This window comes from Cheilinus undulatus, linkage group 4, assembly GCF_018320785.1.
Source record: "Cheilinus undulatus linkage group 4, ASM1832078v1, whole genome shotgun sequence".
NCBI classification, from domain to species: Eukaryota; Metazoa; Chordata; class Actinopteri; order Labriformes; family Labridae; genus Cheilinus; species Cheilinus undulatus.
The window spans coordinates 32,802,576-32,824,072 of record NC_054868.1 but is presented as its reverse complement, the minus strand read 5'-3'; the positions used below and the strand labels follow the sequence as shown (position 1 = coordinate 32,824,072).

General features: G+C 39.1%; 1 protein-coding gene across 1 annotated transcript in view; it reads right to left on the bottom strand.

The window, feature by feature from the left end:
• The window catches only part of dlc1 (DLC1 Rho GTPase activating protein), a 112,425-nt gene extending 98,465 nt beyond the window's left edge, over nt 1–13,960 (bottom strand). The window contains exons 1-4 of the mRNA XM_041784896.1: nt 13,319–13,960; nt 10,405–12,389; nt 4,144–4,278; nt 3,723–3,836 (exon numbers count right to left, since the gene is read on the bottom strand). Coding sequence (XP_041640830.1) covers nt 3,723–3,836; nt 4,144–4,278; nt 10,405–12,324 — 2,169 coding nt within the window. The 5' untranslated portion in view covers nt 12,325–12,389; nt 13,319–13,960. The remainder of the gene's footprint in view (nt 1–3,722; nt 3,837–4,143; nt 4,279–10,404; nt 12,390–13,318) is intronic.
• Nucleotides 13,961–21,497: the final 7,537 nt, after the last annotated feature.

The window sequence follows — 21,497 nt, the reverse complement described above, 5'->3', positions numbered from 1 at the left end:
TGACTCACCACATCGCTACTTCATAGCCCCTCAAGGTGGCCATAATGACATGATTGAATGGAGGTTAATTAGCCAAAGAAGTTGGATTTAAAATTTTCTGATTGATCAACACCATTATAGATAATTATTGTCTTGTTATAAATCTGATTTCTCAGAACTGCTCTACCTCATTATTATCACCATCATGGGCAGTGTATTAAATGTCTAATCATATCATAATGTATTGTATTGTTCCAAGCAAATTCATATCATCTAGTAGTCAAATAGTGTTTTTGTAACCTTGGCATGCTTTGACTGCTCAAACCCTACACTCTTCCTCGGTAGAGTCATGTGGTGTTGCTTTGCTGTATCTTATCAGCTGATCTTATACAGATGTAGTTGTCCTGTTTTGATTGACAGCATGACCATGCCCCCTGCTGTGCGGGGCGACAGCATGTAAGACCCCTCATCTCAAGACGAGGGGGTTTACATGTTGCCCCACACCTGGAAAACTGTCCTCAAGAAGCTGCTAGACAGCAGGGAGCATGGTTGTTCTGTCAATCAAGACAGGACAACCAAACCCGTATAATATCAGCTGATAAGTTACATCACAGCAACACTGTGTGACTCTTGTGAGGAAGACTGCAGGAAGTCAGCACTCAAAACATGTCAAGGAACTATCATAGTCTTTATTCCTTTCAGATGTTCAAGTTTGAACCTATCTTTATACATATTTTACATTCAATATCAAAGTTGTGTTGCAAGTCCACCCAAAAAGAATACTCCCTTTGCTCAACCGCTTGGCCTTTCAACATAAATCACAGCAGTGTGTACAGTAGCAATTTCAATGTTGTTTTTTCTCTTGAAAGTAGGTTGCACTCTCCATTCATTTGCTAAAAAGAAATATGTTGTTTGCTCTCCATTGTAAACATGCAAATACTTTCTTATTATAGTGGTGTCAGGACTCGTTCAAGGCAGAACATGCAAGCATCTATTAAAAGCTACAAAGTACATAGTAAGTGATGTGCCTCACTTAAAAGCAACCCTCTTTTATACCATGAATCATGTCATGTTAGCTTTTTTGTAAACTAATGTATACAGTTAATGTTTATTTGTGCACAGGACATAACATACAATAAATACTTTCAAAATAATATAATCAAAGACCTAACACTTAATTCGATTTGTCTAAAGCTTTAAATATACAGGATACATCAACACCATGTCAGAGAAAGGTACTTATTAAACTCAATCAAAATGTTTGAGGCTTTGTGGGGTTCTGGTGGTGTATTAAGCACAGTTTTGGTTAGTCATTTAACCTATGTATAATCTATAAAGACAGCCAACAATACAGTGTGGTTAATACTAGAAGAAAGGATGTGATTACTTCCTATTATAACATGAGATTACGCTCATATTAAGGCAAAACAGTGATTTGAAATTCACTCTGGGAAATTCTTGCGGTAAACTGACTGCTCTTCATATCTCCCCACCATTTAGAACTGTAATATTCACAAGCGTCTGTCATTTTTCTATGATTGATTTATCCTTTATTCTATTTATATTTATTTATAAACAAAACTGTTAATGTCCTTGTGAATGAAAGCTCTAAACTCAGCCACACATCTGCTCTGTGTTTACATCGTTTAAAGGATTTGTATTGTCAAACTAAAAAGATTAAGAGGGCGTCACAGCTCTGTGTGTCTAAAAGGACTCAACAGTCCCTGGCTACTATTAACTAGTGAGACTCTCCTTCATGGAGTCATCATCTCATCGGCCACAATCAATCAATCACTCGGCAGGGCCTCCACTGTAAAAAGCCTCCTATTAGGCGCAGTGAAAGCTCTGTTTGCCTAAGCTTAGTGAGTTACCTTGGGTTACTGCAGGAATGGAGGTTGTGGAAACAGTTGGCCACAGACATAATACATCACACGTCACAGAGCAATTCACTCTGTAACCAGCTAAGAAGTGACATGCTTACTTTAAAGATAGTAAAAAACTTGTGATAAAGCAATATCTGTTTTTTCTATGGTTTGCACTTTTTGTTAGCTTGGTAAAAAGGGAAGTGCTACAGAAACACCCTGTTCTGCATTATTTCATGATATGAAGTGTCCCAAGGTTGTTTTCTGAACACATTTAATGCGTAAAAGTTGTCAAGTCTGCAGGCCAGAAGTCTCATTTACTTTGACCTCATTCTGAGTGCAATAGCAAAGCGAGGCTGACAAAGTCATTAAGTGAGCAAGCAAAGGGGTTTGAGGATGCACGTCTCACTTGGAGCGTGTCCCCCCCTGCCCTGGCTTTTCACCCTCAGACCCCCCTTCTGACCCCTTTGTTGTGAAGGAGGGGTCTAGGTCTTTGGAACCAGCTAATTATAGAGTTTTAACGTCTGCTTGACTAAGCCCTAAGTGCTGGGGGACATTCCTACAATTGAGAGATTCACTCTGAGTCTGTGTAAGTGTGCTTTCTGTGTTTGCTGTTTTCATTGAAATGTTTTTTAACGGCTATGTCCAAGGACATATATCCCCCCACCCCCATAAAAAAATCAAGAAAATTTCAGAACAGTCTGCCCCTCAAATCCCCCAGAGATGTGAGTCTGACAGGTAAACTTGTGAGGAGGGTGTATATATATATATATATATAAAAAGGTAAAGACCCAGCAAAGAGCTCAGAGTGCATCCTTTCATTCCTGGTTACAGAATAGACCCTAGAGTGCAGAAACTCTATTCACTTTAGTGATGAACACTTAAAGAGAAAGGAGGAATGTCACCATGTGGTGACAAGATTTGATAAGCCAGCAGTATTTCCGTATATGTAAATTTATAATTGTTGTCTGAAGCCTTGTTTATTATGTCATTATAGAATAACAGACATGGCTAAAAGAATAGAAAAAAAAAACATCATGACAAGAAAAAAAAAGTCATATATTTTGTTACATTTATGAATATTAAATAAAATAGTTTTAGTTTGTTATTATTTGCATTGATCTTCCCTAGTCAGAAAATTACAAAATTTGTTTTTTATAAATGAGGAAGAAATAAAAATCCAAGTCACAGTTGACAGTTCACTTTCAAAATCCTGACTGTTGTTTGTGTTAGGCCAAAACCTCATATCTCCATGAGTCATTATTTCATTTTTTTTTTTCATAAATCACGCTATTGGTCACCCTTTACATCTGCCAGTGGGTTTTAACAAATTCTAAGGCTATAAAAAGTGTCAAAATCATGCTGACTATGACCATTCAGTGTTTAATCATTTGAAAACAGTTTTTCATTCCCTGAAAAGTGGTGATTTTGGAGACATGAGGGCTTTTTTTTAAACCATGCTTAAGCACATTTATTGTGTGAACAAAGATCAATTGTTTGAGCAAGCATCAGGATAATCTTGAACATTTCATGCTGTGTTCAAACCCAACTCCTCTAAAAAGTTGGTGAGAAAAAATCTGTCATGGTTTATATTTTATCCGTTTGCATTCACACATAAGCCTAAGACTTTTAGTGAATATGTTATAAGAGGCACCAGCAACCACTTAAAGTTTGCCATAACTGTTTATGGTGGATTTTTCTAGGGTCACTCTGATTTCTAAAGTGGACGGGTGTCATTAAAGTTTACAATTCAAATAACTCCATATTAAAATCAAGACCACAACCCTTCCAATTTCTGTTTAAATAAAACAGAATTATCACTGTAGGACCTGCTGACTCAGTGATGATGTATATCTATGAGGATTAAAGCTCCTGACTCACCCCACTCTTAGGTTTTGCTCCGAGGTCTCCTGTGGGTCCTGAGGTGGAGGAAGGAGGAGAGTGAAGTTGTGTAGGGTTTTGTGTCCCTGCCGGCACAGATCTTTCATCAAACTCCTGTAAAAGGCAAAGTCACAAAAGTCACTAATACTTCAAAGATGATCAAAAGCAAACTGGTACAAAACCTACAACACAGTTCATCAGCACAGGAAAAGAGTACCATTGTCACAGGCACTGCTGTGTCTTATATGGCCACTAGGGGCAGATTAGAATGTGGAGGAGGAGGGAAAGAGAAGAAAAACTGTGTGAATGTTTAACAGGAGCCCAATGGATGCAAAACATTTATTAATGACCAGGTCAAATGTTTTGATTTGGGGGCTGCAGTCAAATGATGCAACAGTAAAAGCAACATGCAGTTATATACCTGGAGCTGTCGTCTTTGTAGGATGGGGGTGCTGTCCATGGAGGAGGTGGCACTGAGGGCATTCTCTATTTCCTGGTCCAACTGGTCGAGCTTCATCAGCAGCAACACCACTGAGTCCAGACGAGCATGCTCCCGCTGGATAAAGTGACAAAGAGTGGGAAAAAGTAGTAGCTTTGCACTGAGATGGAGCTTCAACAGCTTTTTAATCATGCTTGGAAACTTTATTGTCATTTGTGAAATGTTGTGACACAGCGGGTATTAAAGATAGTAATAACTGCCTTGTTTGATCCTCAGTGTGCTTAAGCCAGGTAACTAAAGTGTGAGGTAGAAAAGTGACAAATAAGTGAAAACTAGTCTCTCTTAAATTTTCTGATAGTAGGAATGGTAAAGGATGAGCACCACTGAAATCCCCATGTGAAAATGCATATATTCAGTTAAATTAACCCCTGAAATTATTGTTCTGGGAACATCATTCAGAGTCAGGATATATGAAAGGAGTCTGGCTGTGAGCCATGACGTTGATGACCCTCCTCTTCCGCTAACCAAAGCACACATTTAACTGACTTATAAAAAAACCAAAGATCCCTCAGGTCCATTCAGTCCATGGCAGAACCGTTTCCTGTGAGGGTTTAAAGCATGTTTATGGAAACTTCAGAGGTCTAATATCGTGAACAGAACCCCAGGAGCCACATTTGTCAAATGAGCTGTCAATCATAATATTATGTCAACTCTTTTTAATGTCAAATGACACTAGCTCTTATGTGACCATGAAAACATGGGCAGTGTTTGCCCAAAAGGTAATGCCTTTGCCCAATAAATCTCTCCTCTAAATCAGCAGTAAATGCCCCAATTAAATTGTTGGGACACAACAGACAAACATCTGCAACTTTAATCTGTTCATGCCAACGTTATTGGCCCATGGCCAATGTTTGTCAAAAGGGCCAATACCAGCCAATAGGGATGTTAAACCAATGTGTCAGTTCAGCCTTTGTTGAATGGTGGCAATTATCTATTCACAATCAAACCTAATAAACCAGAGCTTTGGATAGGGTTAACCCTTAAATTCATAACAGTTGTTATCGATATTTGATGAGTAACATCAGGGAAAGTGTCTTCCTCGATATGATCTATCATATATGGAAAGACACAGTGTATCTGAATCAGTTGGGCTGGGTTAACTTTTAACTCAGTAGGAATAGTTAGATAAAGACTAGTTGGCTCTGACAGCACAAAAATTAGCTTATCGTATTTTAAAGTATAAACTTTAAAATATCCATTTTAAGGCCAATTTAAGTATTTTCGTACTAATTATGTTGCTCATTGTCAGAGTGAACGCCAAAAGAATTGAGGGTCTTTTTTTTGTTGACTAATCCTTCTTTACCTCCTCCATATTTCCTCTCCCTCTTCCTTTTGAACTCTCGCCGATAGCTCTTATCCTGACACTTTCACCTTCTGCTCTCCTGTATCCTTCCCGCTGTTAAAATAGTCATGGTGGTTTCCTTTGTTTTTTTCACACACATTCACTTCATGTCTATTTTTCATCATCACTGATCCTTTTTGAATCATATGACATAGAGGTAATGCATTCCTCCCTGTCCCTCAGTCTGCAGTGCTCAAAAATCCAGCCTGGCGCTGTGATATCAAGTCTCACACTGACCTCAGGTGGTGTGTCGCCAGTAAGACAAGCTAAATGACAGACCTCTCAACACTCCTCCTACTGCTCTGTCCTGGCTTAAAATCCCTTGATCTTGGTTTTTAATGCAATTTAAGCCTTCGTCTGGAGTTAAAAACTTGTAAAATCACTCTCTGGAGTTCTTTATCCTGTGAATGTTTTCATTTCCCCCTGTCTGTCTTTTATCCCAGCTTCGGGCGTGTCTCCCTGTCTGAGCCACTCTCCTGAGACGAACCCCAAGAAATTACATCACATAGCTTGCTGATTAGTCCCAAACAAACCTTGTTACAATCTCCCTAACAAGCCCTGTTAAACGTTTTATGAGGATGATATCATGGGACAAACAGACAGGGATCACATGTTTGTGAAAAAAGCTTTAAATGTTAGTTGGAATGTGCTGTGTCCTCTCTAAGATGTGAAACATTACAGAAAAATCTTACAGAATGATGTAGGATAAATCCTTTAAAGTAACCATAAACACATCCCAGGAAGTAGCTAAAGTGGCTTCACCCTGTTTTGGTTAACTTTACAATGGGTGTGTTGGGTTAATAAAATTTATAATAGCTGACTGATGCTAATGTGTGTGAGTTAGACAGGTTTACGGATTCTAGATAGAATCTACATCGCGATAAACAAGCTACAGCTCCAGCCCAGCGCCTGGCTCCCAACTCAATTCACTAATAACATCTTATGACTGCAGCTCACATTTATTTTCCAGTTAGCGCCCAATTAGCCTGTCCAAAGCAGTTCCTATTGGGTTTGCTGAGAGAGCACATAGACACCGAGGGCCATGTGTGTCATGGAAATGCGTCTCACACTGATGCATTCATTGGCATTCCTAGCAGCTGGAAGCGCACATTGCTACATTTTGTCTGCTTGGCAAAGTATCACAAAGACACATTGTACCGTGGTAAAACAATGACATCTTTACACGGCTTCGCTGAATGAACAAAAGCATCTGGCTCAGGATGGCAACAACAACCACAAAACAGCAGAGCCAACAAACAAGTGCACAAGATGTCAGGCGCCTAGGAAAGGCAACGTTTTTTAAGGGGGCATTCTGGTGGTGTGTGTGCTCTCAGAAGGTTTCTTTTCTCTCTTTCCCATCTTTTGAGGTTTCTGTTACATTCCTCTCCACTTCCTGTTTTTTTTTGAGATGGGAGACAGTTCCCACACTGTTTGAACTTTGAGACCCCTCCTTCCCCATTCTTAGCTTTCTTTTGCTAGCCCCCTCTTATACCCGCTGCCCCGAAAGCCATTTCTCAGACCTGTCAGTGATACTTTCTGCCTTTTCCTTTGAGCCAGAAATAGTGAGCAGATCTACTTAGTGTAGCTATCCTATACATTTAAAGGGAACAAAAGAGGCATGGGAAGCATCCGATAGAGCACAGAGGCTGAGATGATGTTGCCAGGTCGTCTGCTGTCAGATAAAGGACAGTTGAGCCAGTTTAGCCCTCAGGTCAGGATAAGGCCTTGTTGCTAAAACAAATAAACACAGTAACAAAGCCCAATATCATCTAATCTGAAGCAATTATGCAAACCTCATGGGTCCATTTTACAAACTCATCCTGCAACAACATCATGATTCTGTGGGGATATAATCATTATTAGTCCGATATCTTGCCATGTGAGATAATTCCAGGCTGTTTCCATTGTCCACAGAGAGAAACAAAATCTGTAGTTTTCTCCATGATATTCAAGAAATTCATCCCCTTTTTCTAGATGCTAACTGCAGCATGTTTGTTCCTTGGAGGAATACTGTTAATTTGCACTGCCTTACCTTCTACAGGGCACATTTTCTTGGTAATTTGGCTTCATACAGAGTGTAAATGCACCAAATGGTAGAAACCACATGGTGCAGTAAAAGAGGAAGCGAGCCTTCACCATATGGTAAATGGATTGCCTTGGGGCCTCTGTTTTTATGGCTTATCATTTTGAGTTCCAGGAGCCAGTTTTTAAATATTTATTTGTATTAGTTCAGAGTCAACCAAAAACTGAAACTAGAGCCAGTATTAATAGAAGTGGCACTTGTTTTCCATGTCCTGACTGTGGCCTATGTTGTCTCATTTCTGGCAGCTGAAAGGGTGACGTCAACCTCGCTTGTGACACAAACAGCCTCCAAAGTTTAGGGGCAAAAAGAAAAAAAAATGGAATAATGCAGGAATGGCAACTGAAATCTCACAAATTACTCAACCTCAGCCATCATACAATGATCTCAAAGATAGAATTAATTACAGAAGTGTTTTATTAGCCCGCAGTGGTGTACTTTGAGGAAAGTATGCCATAAACCATTATCATAGTGACCATTACAGCAAGAAGAAAACAGATACAAGTCACCAGTCTTTTAGAAGAAATGGGTAATACTTTATTCTAGGGGGCCCTAATTACCTAGTAATTTTAATAAATAAGGCTGTCAAGATTGATCGCATTAATCTCAATTAACTAAATCTGTAATTAGTGCACTAAATGCTTTTTCACTGTGATTATTTACATGTTTTATTGTCCCTTTCAGCACACTTTGGTTAAGCCACTGAAGCATCTCTTTACAGCCACAGTGATGTCAAATACATCCACCACAGCTCCTGTCTCATTTCACTTTGAAAAACTCACAGACAGCTCCGTGGACAGGTCAGAAGTCATGAGTCTTGTGATATCAAATTTTTGCCCTTTTAAATCCCACTTATTTCATTTTCAATCTATAACAAGTTCTTTCTTCTGTGGTTAAGTTTATGTCATCTTCATCTATCTTCTATAAAGCAGGTCTGTATCCAAACAGGAAGTCAATTATCCTTCGTTTAGAGCAGAAAAATCCAACATGACAAGTAACAACTTTGAATGCAAAATAGTGGAATTTTCAAATGCAATGAATCATGATTAACAGAAATCCTGCAATTAATCACAATTCATTGCTTTTTTTAATCTTTAGATAGCCCTAGTAATAAGTGGTAATTATCTGGTAATTTCTCAAGAGTAAGGTAATAAGTACCTTGTAATAAGTTGCCAATTTGTCACTTAATAACTTAGAAAAATTATAACATTAAGGAGGAATTTACCTAGTAAAAATAATTATCAAGTAATACCTTGTAATATTGCATGAATCCTCTGGTACTTCGGTGATATTTTACCTTAACCCTAACCCTAATCCCAATCCCTAAATCATTACCCTAACCTAAACCCTAACCCTAGCAATGAATTGAAAATCATTCAGGAAGGATTAACTTTAATATAGTGGGCAAAATAAAGAAATTACCTGGGAATTATCAAGCAAGTTATACAGAGAATAATCATCTTATTTCTAAGAAATAACTTGGCAAAATAACATCCAGAGAATTACCATAATATTGTGAAGGTTAGGGTTAGAAGGTTAGGGTTAGAGTAAAATACCACCTAACTACCAGATTGTTTCCACAATATTATGAGGATTTACTTGAAAATTGCTATATTATTACTAGGTAAATATTATCTTAATATAACCCAGTTATTACTTAGTAAAATACCAATTTAATACTAGATAATTACCAGTGTGTTCTTGAGGAAAAAATAACTATCTATTATTACAATGACATTACTGGGTACTTACTGCCCACCAGAATAAAGTGCTTCCAAGAAATGAAAACGTTCACACCCTCCATGAATAATAAAAAGCCACTCTGTAGATGCTGCGCTGGATTTTAAAGCCGACTGATAAAGCATTATCAGAAAGACAAAGAAACTCTAAAAAAACAAATATTGTTATTTCAATTTCGATGCTTGATATAATAAACTGTGACAAATTGTGTCAGATCAAATCAGATATTTGCAGCTCATATTTTATGTTTTAATCATAATGATGTACTTCAAGCAGACTTCTTGTGTATAAATTGCTTTAAACAATGTATTGACCAACATTACACTTTAATGCACCTATAATTTGTCCTTATATCTTCCTCTGCCTCCATTTAGAATAAGACAGATGTTTTAAGGGGCTGACGATCTTTTAATAAGAACATAAATCACAAGATCTCAACTGTCAACAATTTGGTACTTGTCTAAATAACATGCTTTCGTGATCCACCCTGTGATATAAATAATGACTTTCTTGTTATCATTCCAAAAAGGTCAACTACAAATACTAAAAATGAATTCTCAGACTTTTTCCTGTTTCACTATGCCAAAATCTATGAACTGTTTATGAAGTGTCTGCACTGTGCTGTGTACACTGTACTCAACAAGCAAAGAAACAACTACAGTATTTGCTGGAGAGCAAGTAGTTTTCACCCCAGAGACTACTTGAGCCTCTGAGGCCCTCTGTGTTCATAGTCTCCATGCCCTTATAGGACCTTGTTTTGCAATGAGCGGTTGAGAAAGAGTAAAACATTTTACAGACCCCCCCACTTACAGATCTGTAAGCATGTGAGAGTGAAGTCATTGTTTCCCAAAGCATTTGCCAGTGTGTGGGACAAAATTATTTGTAGGCCTGATATGCCCAGTCAGTCCATTTTAGAAAATAAATTACTTTTGGGGGGCCTGAACAAGAAGTTTTACACAAAGAAAAAGAAAAAAAGGAAATGTAATAGTCATTTATGATCCTTTACATCATGACTCCTTACCTTTTTGGTGCGTACTTTGACCACGTTGTCATCCCTCTGATCTCCAAGTTCATCTGTTCTTTTTAAAACTTGACTAGAAAGCTGAGTGTCACTGTAACTAACAGATTGTGCCTCCTCATCCGTCTCCTCCATTCTAGACACAGCAGTTCCTGGCCTGCGGTGTTCCCTTTGACCATCTGCCACCTCTGAGGCAGGTGACTCACCAGGGCAACACCCGGAGGCCTCTTTGTTGCCATGGAGTCCCCCTAGTGAAAGCTCATCTCTGACCTCTGTGAAGCATGGAAGCAGGTTTTCTAGTTGCTGCTCACTAGCTGCAGGTTTATAGTTCATATAAAGGTGCCGAACATCTGCGCTTTGAATGAAATCTGAGTTCTTTAAAGGATCCAGAGCAGGGGTGTCATTTGGCTCAACAAGGCCAACTTCTGGGATGGTATCCAGTTTTGAGGTGTTATTTTCCTGCTGGGTCACAACTAAATCTTCACGACAAGCCAGGTCTTTTGAATCTGATATTTCCAGAGTGTTATCCATGGATTCGCTTAGAAAAGCAGGTTTTTCATTTGTGTTGGGACACTGACTGCTAACTTGTGCTGGGTTTCCTTCTGAAAAGCTGTTGTCTTGTTTTGCAGATGACATAGCATTAGTGGTCAAAGAGCAATGCTGATCTTTGACAGAAATATCAGATGATGTAAGCAATCTATTTTTTAGTTCAACTGCATTTTCATTTCCTTCGGCATTTATACTTTTTTGTCTCCAATGCACTGTTTCTTCTCCTTCAGGCTGTTCCATGGATATTGGGCAGGGTACTTCACAGCTTTTAGGAACATCCAATGCTTCAGCAGTGTCATGATGACCAAACTCTCCTTCTTCAGTGTCCTGTGAGTCATGTTCAGGTCCTGTTTTTCCATTCAGAGTTACTGTGTTGTTTAATCCATCCAGATTTTCAGTAGAATCTTCCCTCCGGCTTTCATTTGCTCCTTCCTTTACCAAAGTCACAGCTGGTCCTTCAGTTTTGTTATCCTGTGACATTACCCCACCATTCTCAAGCATAACATCTGAGCTGTGTAGCAGACCAACAGGTACGGTTAAATTTGAGTCTGCATGGCCAAAGGTGGAAATCGCCTCTTCCTCAAAATCTGGAAGGTCAGTCTGAGGTTCCAGCTCAGCAGTGGAGTACTGGTTTAGACTGGCCTCAGATATCTCAGGAGGGCTGCAGTCCCCATCTGTATTGCTCGTCTTTGTTTCCTGATGATTTGGAAGTTTGCCAGGCTGCTCACCAGCAGATTCAGACAGTAAAAGCCCATTGTTAGAAGAGATAGAGATGCATTGTTGCACTTCACGCAAAATATGTGGACTTCTAAAGGCAGTTTCATGACTGCAGATGGCAGGACTCTTACCACTTTCTGTGCCAACTTTACCTTCCCCATAGATCGTTTTCTTACTTTTATTGCTGCTATCAGTTGCAAAAGAAATATTTGCTGTAGACAACCCACTGTTAGAGTTATGCTGAAACTCCCCAGAATTCCCAATGATTGTGGTTTGGATATGCTCTGATTCAGAGGCCCCTTGGGGAATGTCAACATTCACAAACTCATGAGAGCTAAGAACTGATTGCTCACACAGATCCAGAGGAACTTTTACATTGTTTTCCATTAACAGATCTGATTCTGTATCCTCATTGGTAGCTAGTGCTGTCGGCTCAAGAGTCTGAGCCCCATCCTCTGTAGGCAGACGGTGGCAGCCCTCTGGCATGGAGGCACACCTCATCCTTCGACCTTGTTTGGAAGCACCCGCTCCCATCCAAGGACCCTCGCTGTCCACCCCGTGACAGCAGACCAGATCCAAATCGTCATAGCTGTACTGTAACCCTGAAGGATGAGTCACATGCTCCTCCCAACTTCTTTTCCGTATGGCTACTGGCATGGTAGAGAGCCAGTGTTATGCCATAGGGCAGCTTCAGACGCCAGGGGAAAAATGGAGAACCAGATCTGTTGTAATTGATAGAGAAAAAATAGGATGAGAATCTGCCAGTGTTTCCAAATTATAAGTTAACAGTAAATCAGTGATTGAATGTGCAGATGACAGAATGGCACATTGTATTAAACTTTTAAAGCAAAGAGTAATGGAGTATTTCAGAAGGGGGTATTTATGTTGCATTCTCAGTTCATTGGAAGTTCGTTGGCCTATTAGTCAATGACAGGTCCCAAATTATGTTAACTGAACATAGAAAGATGATATCTCCAAAGCAGAGCTGTGCCAAATTTAACATTACAGCATGACAAACACTATGAATGTATCCCATCTGGAACAGCTGTTTGCACTGTTTAGCAGTGTTAAGATGCTTCTAGGAGTAAAGCCAACAAAGTTTCTGAAACATTAAGATAACCATCAAAGATGTCCTTTGTTTACATTTCAACATACAGTATCTACCTGTCCAGCTGTAACTGAAACAGCTAGTCAAATTTACACCACAAACCAGCCCTAAACATCAGATTTACATGTGCAAATTCAACAGTCATCTTGGAGAATCATAGTGTTGGTTAAATCTTTTTGTATCTCTCCATGCACCCATAAAACTAGAAGTTATGGTGATACTGAAATGAACTTAAATTTCCAATGACAGCAAGTGTCCCTGAACAGCCAGCTCTGCACAGGCCAACCATATCCCATGAATCAAAACCAAGCTCTGTTTTTTTTTTTTATATTGTTCTAGGTCAGAATGTACAGAAGCAAAGGAACACATGGATTAGACAGCAGGGTGTGCTTGATTCATGCTGTTCATCTGCCATACAATAATAGAGAATAAACTGTCAGCAAAAGCACACAATTGATAGGGCATCCTGCACACCTCCTGTATTAAATAGACTTTCTTAAACAATAATGTTACCCTAATTTGAGATGGGCGTTTTTCCTTTACCTCTTATTTCCTCAGGAGAAGATCCAGTGGGTCCCAAATATCATCTGTTACCTCTGGCATGAACCTAAATCCGGTTTTAAGTAATGCAAAGGAGATAGCAAGGACGATCCTGATGAGGTTGCTCCTTCCACTTCTTTAAATCAACAGCCAAACTCACACCTTAATGCATTTCAGATATTTTATGCATGTTTACTTCTTGTAAATTCTCCAACGATTTACAATATAGTCCGGGAGCTGATACTCAGAAGTAGATCACCAGGCAATAAAAAAAAAAAAAAAACACAAGCTGTAGATCCAGTATTTCCTTGAAGTTATCCAGATATTTGCCACAAGTTGCTTTTCATTCATCCACTTAAAGCGGTCCATCCGTGAAATATGAATCCATCTTTTTCCATGTGACTTGACATAGGTTTTATTTTGTAAGAAGTCTTTATATTTGGTTTCTTCAAGCCATTTTCTGGACTTCAGTCAATATCCTCGCTGTAAAACTGTTGGAAAGGCAGTGAAGCCTCGGAAGGCAGGCAGAAAGCCGGGGAACAGTGAGACATCCAAAGACAACTTCCATCTTGATCACATTAGGGTTTTTTGCTGACGCTGAACGCTGAAGGGTCGGGTGGAGGAAGAGGGGCCGGGTTTTCTTTCCCCCACTCCACCCCTGCTCTCCTCCGTTCTTTCCCTTTTTCCTCATCAGGTCCCCTCCCCGCTGGTTTTGACAGGGATTCTGAGTCACATCCTAGGAGCCCCATCCCCCGTCTCACAGCTCGCCCAACACACTATACGTATTTATTCCCCTCCTCCCTCTTCTAATGTATTTTCTGTCCTCACTGTTTCAAAAAACTTCCTCTCTGCTTCTCTGCTTAAATCCTGTCTCGTTGTTCTTCTCAGCTGACTTTTTCCCAGTTCTACTATTTCACTGGTGTGGACAAGGCTCCCACCAGTTGGTTTTGATTAGTAACAGACAGCAGCCTCGCAAGACCTCCTGGCAGTGGGCCAAGAGAGATTGCTGTAATGTTTCGGCAGTTATTTCTGCAACATGCTTTTTCTAAAATTCAGTCATCTTGTAAATGTAAGTTATCGAATCCAAACACACTGTTAATGGTGAAAAACAGTGAAGCCTGATATCTTTACAGATATGCTCAGGAGATGCATTTTTCAAAAGTACTCTGAAAGATTATCTGCTGGATGTCACTGCATTCAACAGTTGCATGTCAACAGAGAGTATGTTACAAGTGTTTGACTCAATTTCTTTGTATATTTTTCAGAAACAAAAAAGAAAAAAAACTAAAAGGACCAAAATTCCACTAATTCATTTCCTAATATAGTCATTTGTCAGTCGCACCCTGGAGACAGGAAAGGCAAAGCTGGGAGTATAAGCATATGATGCCAATAAAATAGCACATTAAAGTTAAGCTATTATGTCTTCAGAGTTTTGAAAGATGATAAAAATAGATATTTCTCAGAACCTCCATGTGCAGAGCAGTTCTGCCATCAAAAACCTCCTGGTTTACATCAGCAAAGAAATGCATTGATAAAATCATAGACAAGTTCTTCAAGCAGTTATGTCATCTAAGACTGTGACTAACTCAGTTGCACAAAAAAGACTTGTATGTCAAAGCTACAGGGACAAACTACAATCAAGCCCCCTCCAATGATCCCTGAAACCCCAGCCTTTGACCTCCAGGTCATCCAGATGTTAGTTGCATCCCCGGATGAGTATTTTCCAAGGGGCCTCGGTGGGAAACTGTACACTGCCATCAATGTTGACTCTCCAGGGACACAGATGGTCACATTTGAGGGGAAGGATCCAAGTTCAACATGACTCCTCTGTAGCTTGTCACATGATGCGCTCTGTGGTTACGCTGAGTGTGGTGAAACGAAAGGCAGATCTTCTCGGTCACAGTAGCTTCTATACGAATATGGCTTGTGATTGAAGTAGAGAGACCGACACAGAGCATGACTCGAGCTATCCACTCATTACCTCATGTGGATATCCAACACGGGCCTGTAATTTAAAAGTCTCAGCCTCCCTCTGCCAATCCCAGCATCCTGCACGGCCACAGGGCAACTGGTCTACGTCACAACTGATCCTGTAGTGACACTGTGCAAACACATGTTCAATCAACACCATGTGTGGGGATAGATGCTTATCATGAAAGCCTGTACATGGTGTTTGGATGAGAGCTGCAGGAGATCTTAGCTTTTAAGAAGAGCATTGCAAAAAAATGTAGCATGAACCACTTTAAGAGTCTTCACCAAGCAAGTAGAGGCACTTTATATAAAATACAAACATGCAAGCAAGCTTGCGGGTAAATATATTTACCATGTACATGATCTATGTTAAGTTTGCTACCATGAAAGTCTGAAATATCTTTCAAAAACACTTTTAGAAATCTTCATCACGATGTTCTTAGTAAGTCCAATTAAATGACAAGAAAATCTGTTAGTTTTTCTGGGCTCATACTGATACAGAAAGCGTGATTGAAGGCACAGCTAAACTTATTATTTTGAGTTAAACTGTGGTTCACTAGAAACATATTGTATGATCGGGTGCTCCTTCAGAGGATGTAATGAAAAAATAACAAATGAAGTACCAGTTACTTTTGGGGGGCATATTTTGCTTTGTTTTAACTCTGAAAGCTTTATTTAATCTCTAGTTGACTGGCTTGTAACAGTTAAGATCATGAAAAAGAAAGTTTCAGTTAAAATCTGTCCTCTTGCATTGCCATTTTGGTTCAAATTTGGTAACTTCTGGCTCAAGAAAACCACAAAGGCAGCAGCTGGTACTCCTAACTAGAGGCTTCAAAAGGCAGGAGACAACCACTGTCTGGTGCCACGTTGGCTACTTCATTATTTATGCAGTCAACCTATCACACATACAGCACAATGCATACTGGGGTGCATCATGTTGGTTCTCATGTTGGTTAAACAGCAAATTGTTTGTCTTACACTAAGGAGTGATCCTGAGGAGTGCAAAGCTGGTGTAGTAGTGGGCGATAAACCTCACTCCAACCTCTTCGCACTTTCACCTGTCTTATAGCTATATCTTGACAAACAGACCCCCAGTCACTTTGTGCCATATGCAGTGTACAATACACTTTACACAGTTAAATGGGGCCCTGTGTGCTGTACAGATAGACAGACAAACCAACATTGTTGTCCCTGGAGTCAGGCCACAGGCATGGCTGAAGATGAGTCACTATCAAACCTTTCCAATTACTGTACAAATTTCCACATCTTCTAACAATGTCACTATAAACAGAAATCTTTGCAGGTTTCCTGTAGTAATATGAACTTGTATTTGTGCAGTGGCATCTGTGTCATTGAGTATGTATTATGTATGAGAGTTATTTTAGAGTTTTGAGTATTTGTTTGCCCTACAAGAGTCATCATTATGGGCTAGACTGCATCCAGGTTTCCACCACACAGCAGACGAGCATGAATGTTCTCGCAGGCATGCAGCACCATTGGTCATATGTCTACAGCCGTCACATACATGGTTAAAAAAAGACCCATTCATGATTCACCCTATAATCCCCCACTGTTCAACCCCTCGCCTTCTTAAGTGGAGCAGTGAGGGCCCAAAGGAAACAGCCTTACATTCCTCGCTGATATAGTTTATTATTGGAAAAATAAGCCAGTCTAAATCATGGGCATTGAAGAACACAGGGTGTTTGACCATGTAGGAAAATGTAGGTGACGCTCTTGAGGAGAAAAAAAAGACCTGTCCCTCTTATAACTGAGTCTTTGCATACACAAAGACTGCTTTGAGAGGATTTAGTTGCACCCCTTTTTAAGGCTTCCTTAAATAACCACTTTCTACTGTACATGCCCAGTAGTTATGTGAAGTTGTAAAAATGGTTCTTGGGTTCATTTACACTGAAAAGAAAACTAAACTAAATGCCAGAATGTCATCTGGCAATCTAAAAATAATATCAAGAAACCACACCAAGATCCTTCCAGTGCCTTCCTGTCACTTGCTCCATGTTTAATGACTCCTTTTGAAAAGATCAGAGTCGTGTCAGTTTGAATAACAATGTTTGAGGCTTGGGTGGGAACTTAAAGCAATCACAATACTCTTACATGAAACATCCCTGATGCAGATGATGCAACGTACAAAACCAGCTAAGGGCTGCATTGCTGTCTTAATTAAAAACACAGTCTTTAATCAGTCCTGGATTTCAAACTCCCTTTGCTCCCGTGGGTCTACATGCAAGAAGTTGTCGTGGGAGAATCCGAGGGGGCCTTGGCCACAGATCATGGGTTATAGTGTGACTGTTACCGTGGGAACAGGAAGTACAAGTTATTGAGGATACAGACCATAACAATCTCCAGGCTAAAATAATCTATCTAATCTTCTTGTGAAAGGATATATATGTGAGTGTGTGTGTAAGAGAGAGAGAGAGAGAGAGAGAGAGAGAGAGAGAGAGAGTATGTGCATGAGACAAGAGGAGGACCTTATATGTACAGTATGTCTGTGAATGTCTCTCATAACTTTAGTGCTGTTACATGTTTGGTTTTTCAACTCACATGTTACAGACTTATGTCATTGTGGGTTACATGATATTTCTAACAGCTGTAAAACAAAAAATACAGCATTAAAAACTGAGAAAGTCCAATTTCTGCTTACTGTGTACCATCTGTTTTTGTTTTTTGGGAACTTCTGTATATTTAAAAGGTCAGGATGACCAACAGTGTCATACTAAAGGAGACACTGCCATTTAAGAAGTGACTATACTTAAACATCCTGCATTAGTGTCTCTTTTTGTCTTGAGTAACATTGGGCCATTCATCCTGACATATGACCATGACGTCTTTCTAATTCTCATGTGGGTGAAATATCCTGTTTTGTTTCCTTTATTAAACATGATATGCCATTTAAAATCATTTGTATTAGTGCTTCATCACGCTAAAGACTCCACTCATATACACAAAGGCTGCAACAAACGATTTCAATCATCGATTAATCTGATGAATATTTTTCTCAATTCGTTGATGAATCGGATGTCCCCAGGGATCCTTTAATTAAAGAATTTAACATGGATTTTCCAAAGCTGTCAAAATAATGTTAGAGTTTATATGTCTACATTCCTAAAACTAAAAGAAAACATTTTTCAGTTGTGTTAAATAAAATAACTTGAACATGCCACAGAATAAACGCAAAAAACAATAAATTATTGAAAATAAATAAAACAATATTTATTATGTTATTACTTTGCCTCCCTTCTTACAAACATACATAAACACTTTAAGATCATACTAATGACAATAGCCTGAGGATATGATTTGAATGAAAGACTCTTATAGTGGGATACTGCTCTTATTACATCCTCTTGCAATCATTTCATCCCAGAGGAGCCACATGTAAACCTCAGCCTATAAAAGTTATTGATATTATGATAACTTATAAACATTTGTCACTCACTTATTCAACAAGCTAATGCTAGTTCGTTGATGCTTATTGTCAGACCGATCTGCACTCACAGACAGATACACTAATGCCGTGTTTTCATCAGGGGGGTCCAGTTTGATTCAGTACAGTTTGGTATGGTTTGGTACGCTAAACCCCAATATAGTTTGCGTTTCCACAGACACCTGTGCCCTCACTTGGTGAGCGGGCTGTAAAAGTATGCATGTGAAGTCACAGTCAGCGTGAGTCTGCTGGTCACTCATCCTTGTAGAAAGGATAAGTGACAGAAATCAGTAGGGAATAGCCATTAAACAGCCTTATTTCAGCTGAAAGTGCTTTTTAAGAAATTAACTATATTTTAATTATGTTAACCTTTGTCAGTACAGATCCTCAGCTGATGGAATACGTGTACAGAGACAGTTTGAGTTGTAATGGTACGTTAATATGTGGATATATTTGGTCTATAACAGTTTATATGACAAATTATAAAAGTTCAGAGCTGTACTATGAGAATTTGCTGCATTCAAAATAAAGTAAAAGTTCAGCTGGTGTTAAAATCAAGCTAGAATAAGTCAGAAATCCTGGGTGCTCGTTTTAAACTAGGCTGCAGGTGGAAGTTTTACAAGCACGTTCAACAACCACAAAGCAATATTTTCAGGAGTTACCTAACATAAGAAGTAGTTGTATAACTAGTTACAGTACAGAGAATCAACTGTTCTCCTCACAAAGCAGACTTCACTGTTTTGCAGCCAAAGCTGAGCAGCTGTGTCAGTGACAGCGCTGACATCAGTGCAGCCCCCTATTGTTGTGTGTGTAGCTTTACATTTTTGGTGTGGATAGGTACAATTGGTACCCTTACGGAAGGGTGCCAAAAAGTGGGACGGTATGGGTCGGTTTTTGGGACCCTCTTCAACTTTTGCCTGGTGGAAACAATTTAAAACTATCTCTGTCACACATACACACACCCAACCGCTCCTGTCGCCATGCGACTGCAGCTCACGCTTTTCCTTTTTCTCTTGTTTTAGCAGACATTTAGAACACAAAGTTAGGAAATATCATGGATTACATGAACACCTGACAGTCCAGCGCAATTGTTTTTATCCAGTCTCGTATCATAACAGAAACTAAATTAAAGTTCTGCTGGAGTTTTTACGACGAGCTATTTAACAAGCGTCTCATCTCCATCATGAGACATGCGAAGTGACGCCATAATCGTGCGACACAACGAATCGATACATAAATTCGTTGCCAACACTTTTAATTATCGATTTTTATCGATTTTATTGTTTTGTTGTTGCAGCCCTAATATACACACTTACTAGGGCCTTGGTTGGCCTGGTGGTTAGTTTGCTTGCCCCATGCACACAGGCTATAGTCCTTGAAACAGATGAGCCTGGTCCTGCCACTTTCCTACTCGTTTCACTGTCCTATTCTCTAAAACTAAGACTTTCGGGCCTAGAAAAAATATCTTCACTGCAAAGCAAAATGATATCTTAATGATCCAAACTCCAGTTACAGAAAGCCATGTCTTTAACCTTTAACCATAATTTCTGCAAGGGAACAAAGGGAAAAAGGCATCACTAATTTCAGAAAGCTCATGCCATCTTGCTGTGATCTAATCATGTCTAGTTAGTTAAAAATCAAAGATCCAGATAGATCTCTCACCTTTTAAATTAATAGGATTTTTCAGGTTTGAATTGTGTAAAATTGAAGTCATTTATAGTTAGATTATAATGTAGGAGAAGAATTTAATGAACTGAAAAAAGTATGACAATGCTGTTGTTGGATTGATGTGATTTTTTTGTTTTAGAAAAGCTGGGAATTATTGGATTTGTTCATCAAATCTAAATTTTCTAAATTATCTTAATGGTTGAACCTATATTTTTTGATTTCATACAGTTTAAACTGCACTGAAAAAAATATATTGACCCTTAGTATTAGTAACGTATAATTATTATGTTTGTTTCACTGATTTAAATGTGTAATTCAATCCTTCTTATATTTTTTGACTAATTTCAAAATGTGCTGTCTCCATTTCAAATGAGTTGATTTTAATTGTGCAAAAGTAACATAATAAAACTGTATTCAAATAAGTTGGTTTGAAATGTGTTTAAATAACGTAAAAAAAGTTGTGTTTAACTAAAGTGATTTTAATTACGTAAAAGTAATCTTAAAAATGTGTTCAGGCTAGTTGATTTTAATTGTGTACCAGGAACATAAAAAAATTGTCTTCAAATGAGGACCACATACTGCCTTATCTGAGCATGTGCAGGGAGAAACCACCATTTTGTCCTTTCCTCGTTAGGATTTACACTTTTCCAAGGACATTTTCAGCACTGCAATTATCCACCTGTTTGTCAGTAAGTATGGAATTTACTTAACCTGACCTGGGAACCTGGGAAAGCTTCAATAGGAAACATTTGAGAAAAGGCAGAGGATTTGAAAAAAACTCAGATTATGATTGGGTAAACGTTCTGTCTGTCACATCTCTATGGGCCAATCAGAGCAACAAAACACGTGATGTAGCAGCTATCAAGCTGCGCGTGTGCATCTACTGAGGAATAACGCGAAACATGGTGACTATAGACATGTAAGTACTCGACATTTGTCGTTTTTGGAAAGAAAACAACTCTCTGCTGTTCTTTGTTCTTATTTTAACAAAGAAATAGGGTCAAGTTCTGATAAAATTGGTGCTTTAGCAGCGTCCACGCTAATTTCTTCCTCCATAACTGCACCAGCTCTTGCTGCTGCTTGTTTACGTTATGACTCTGC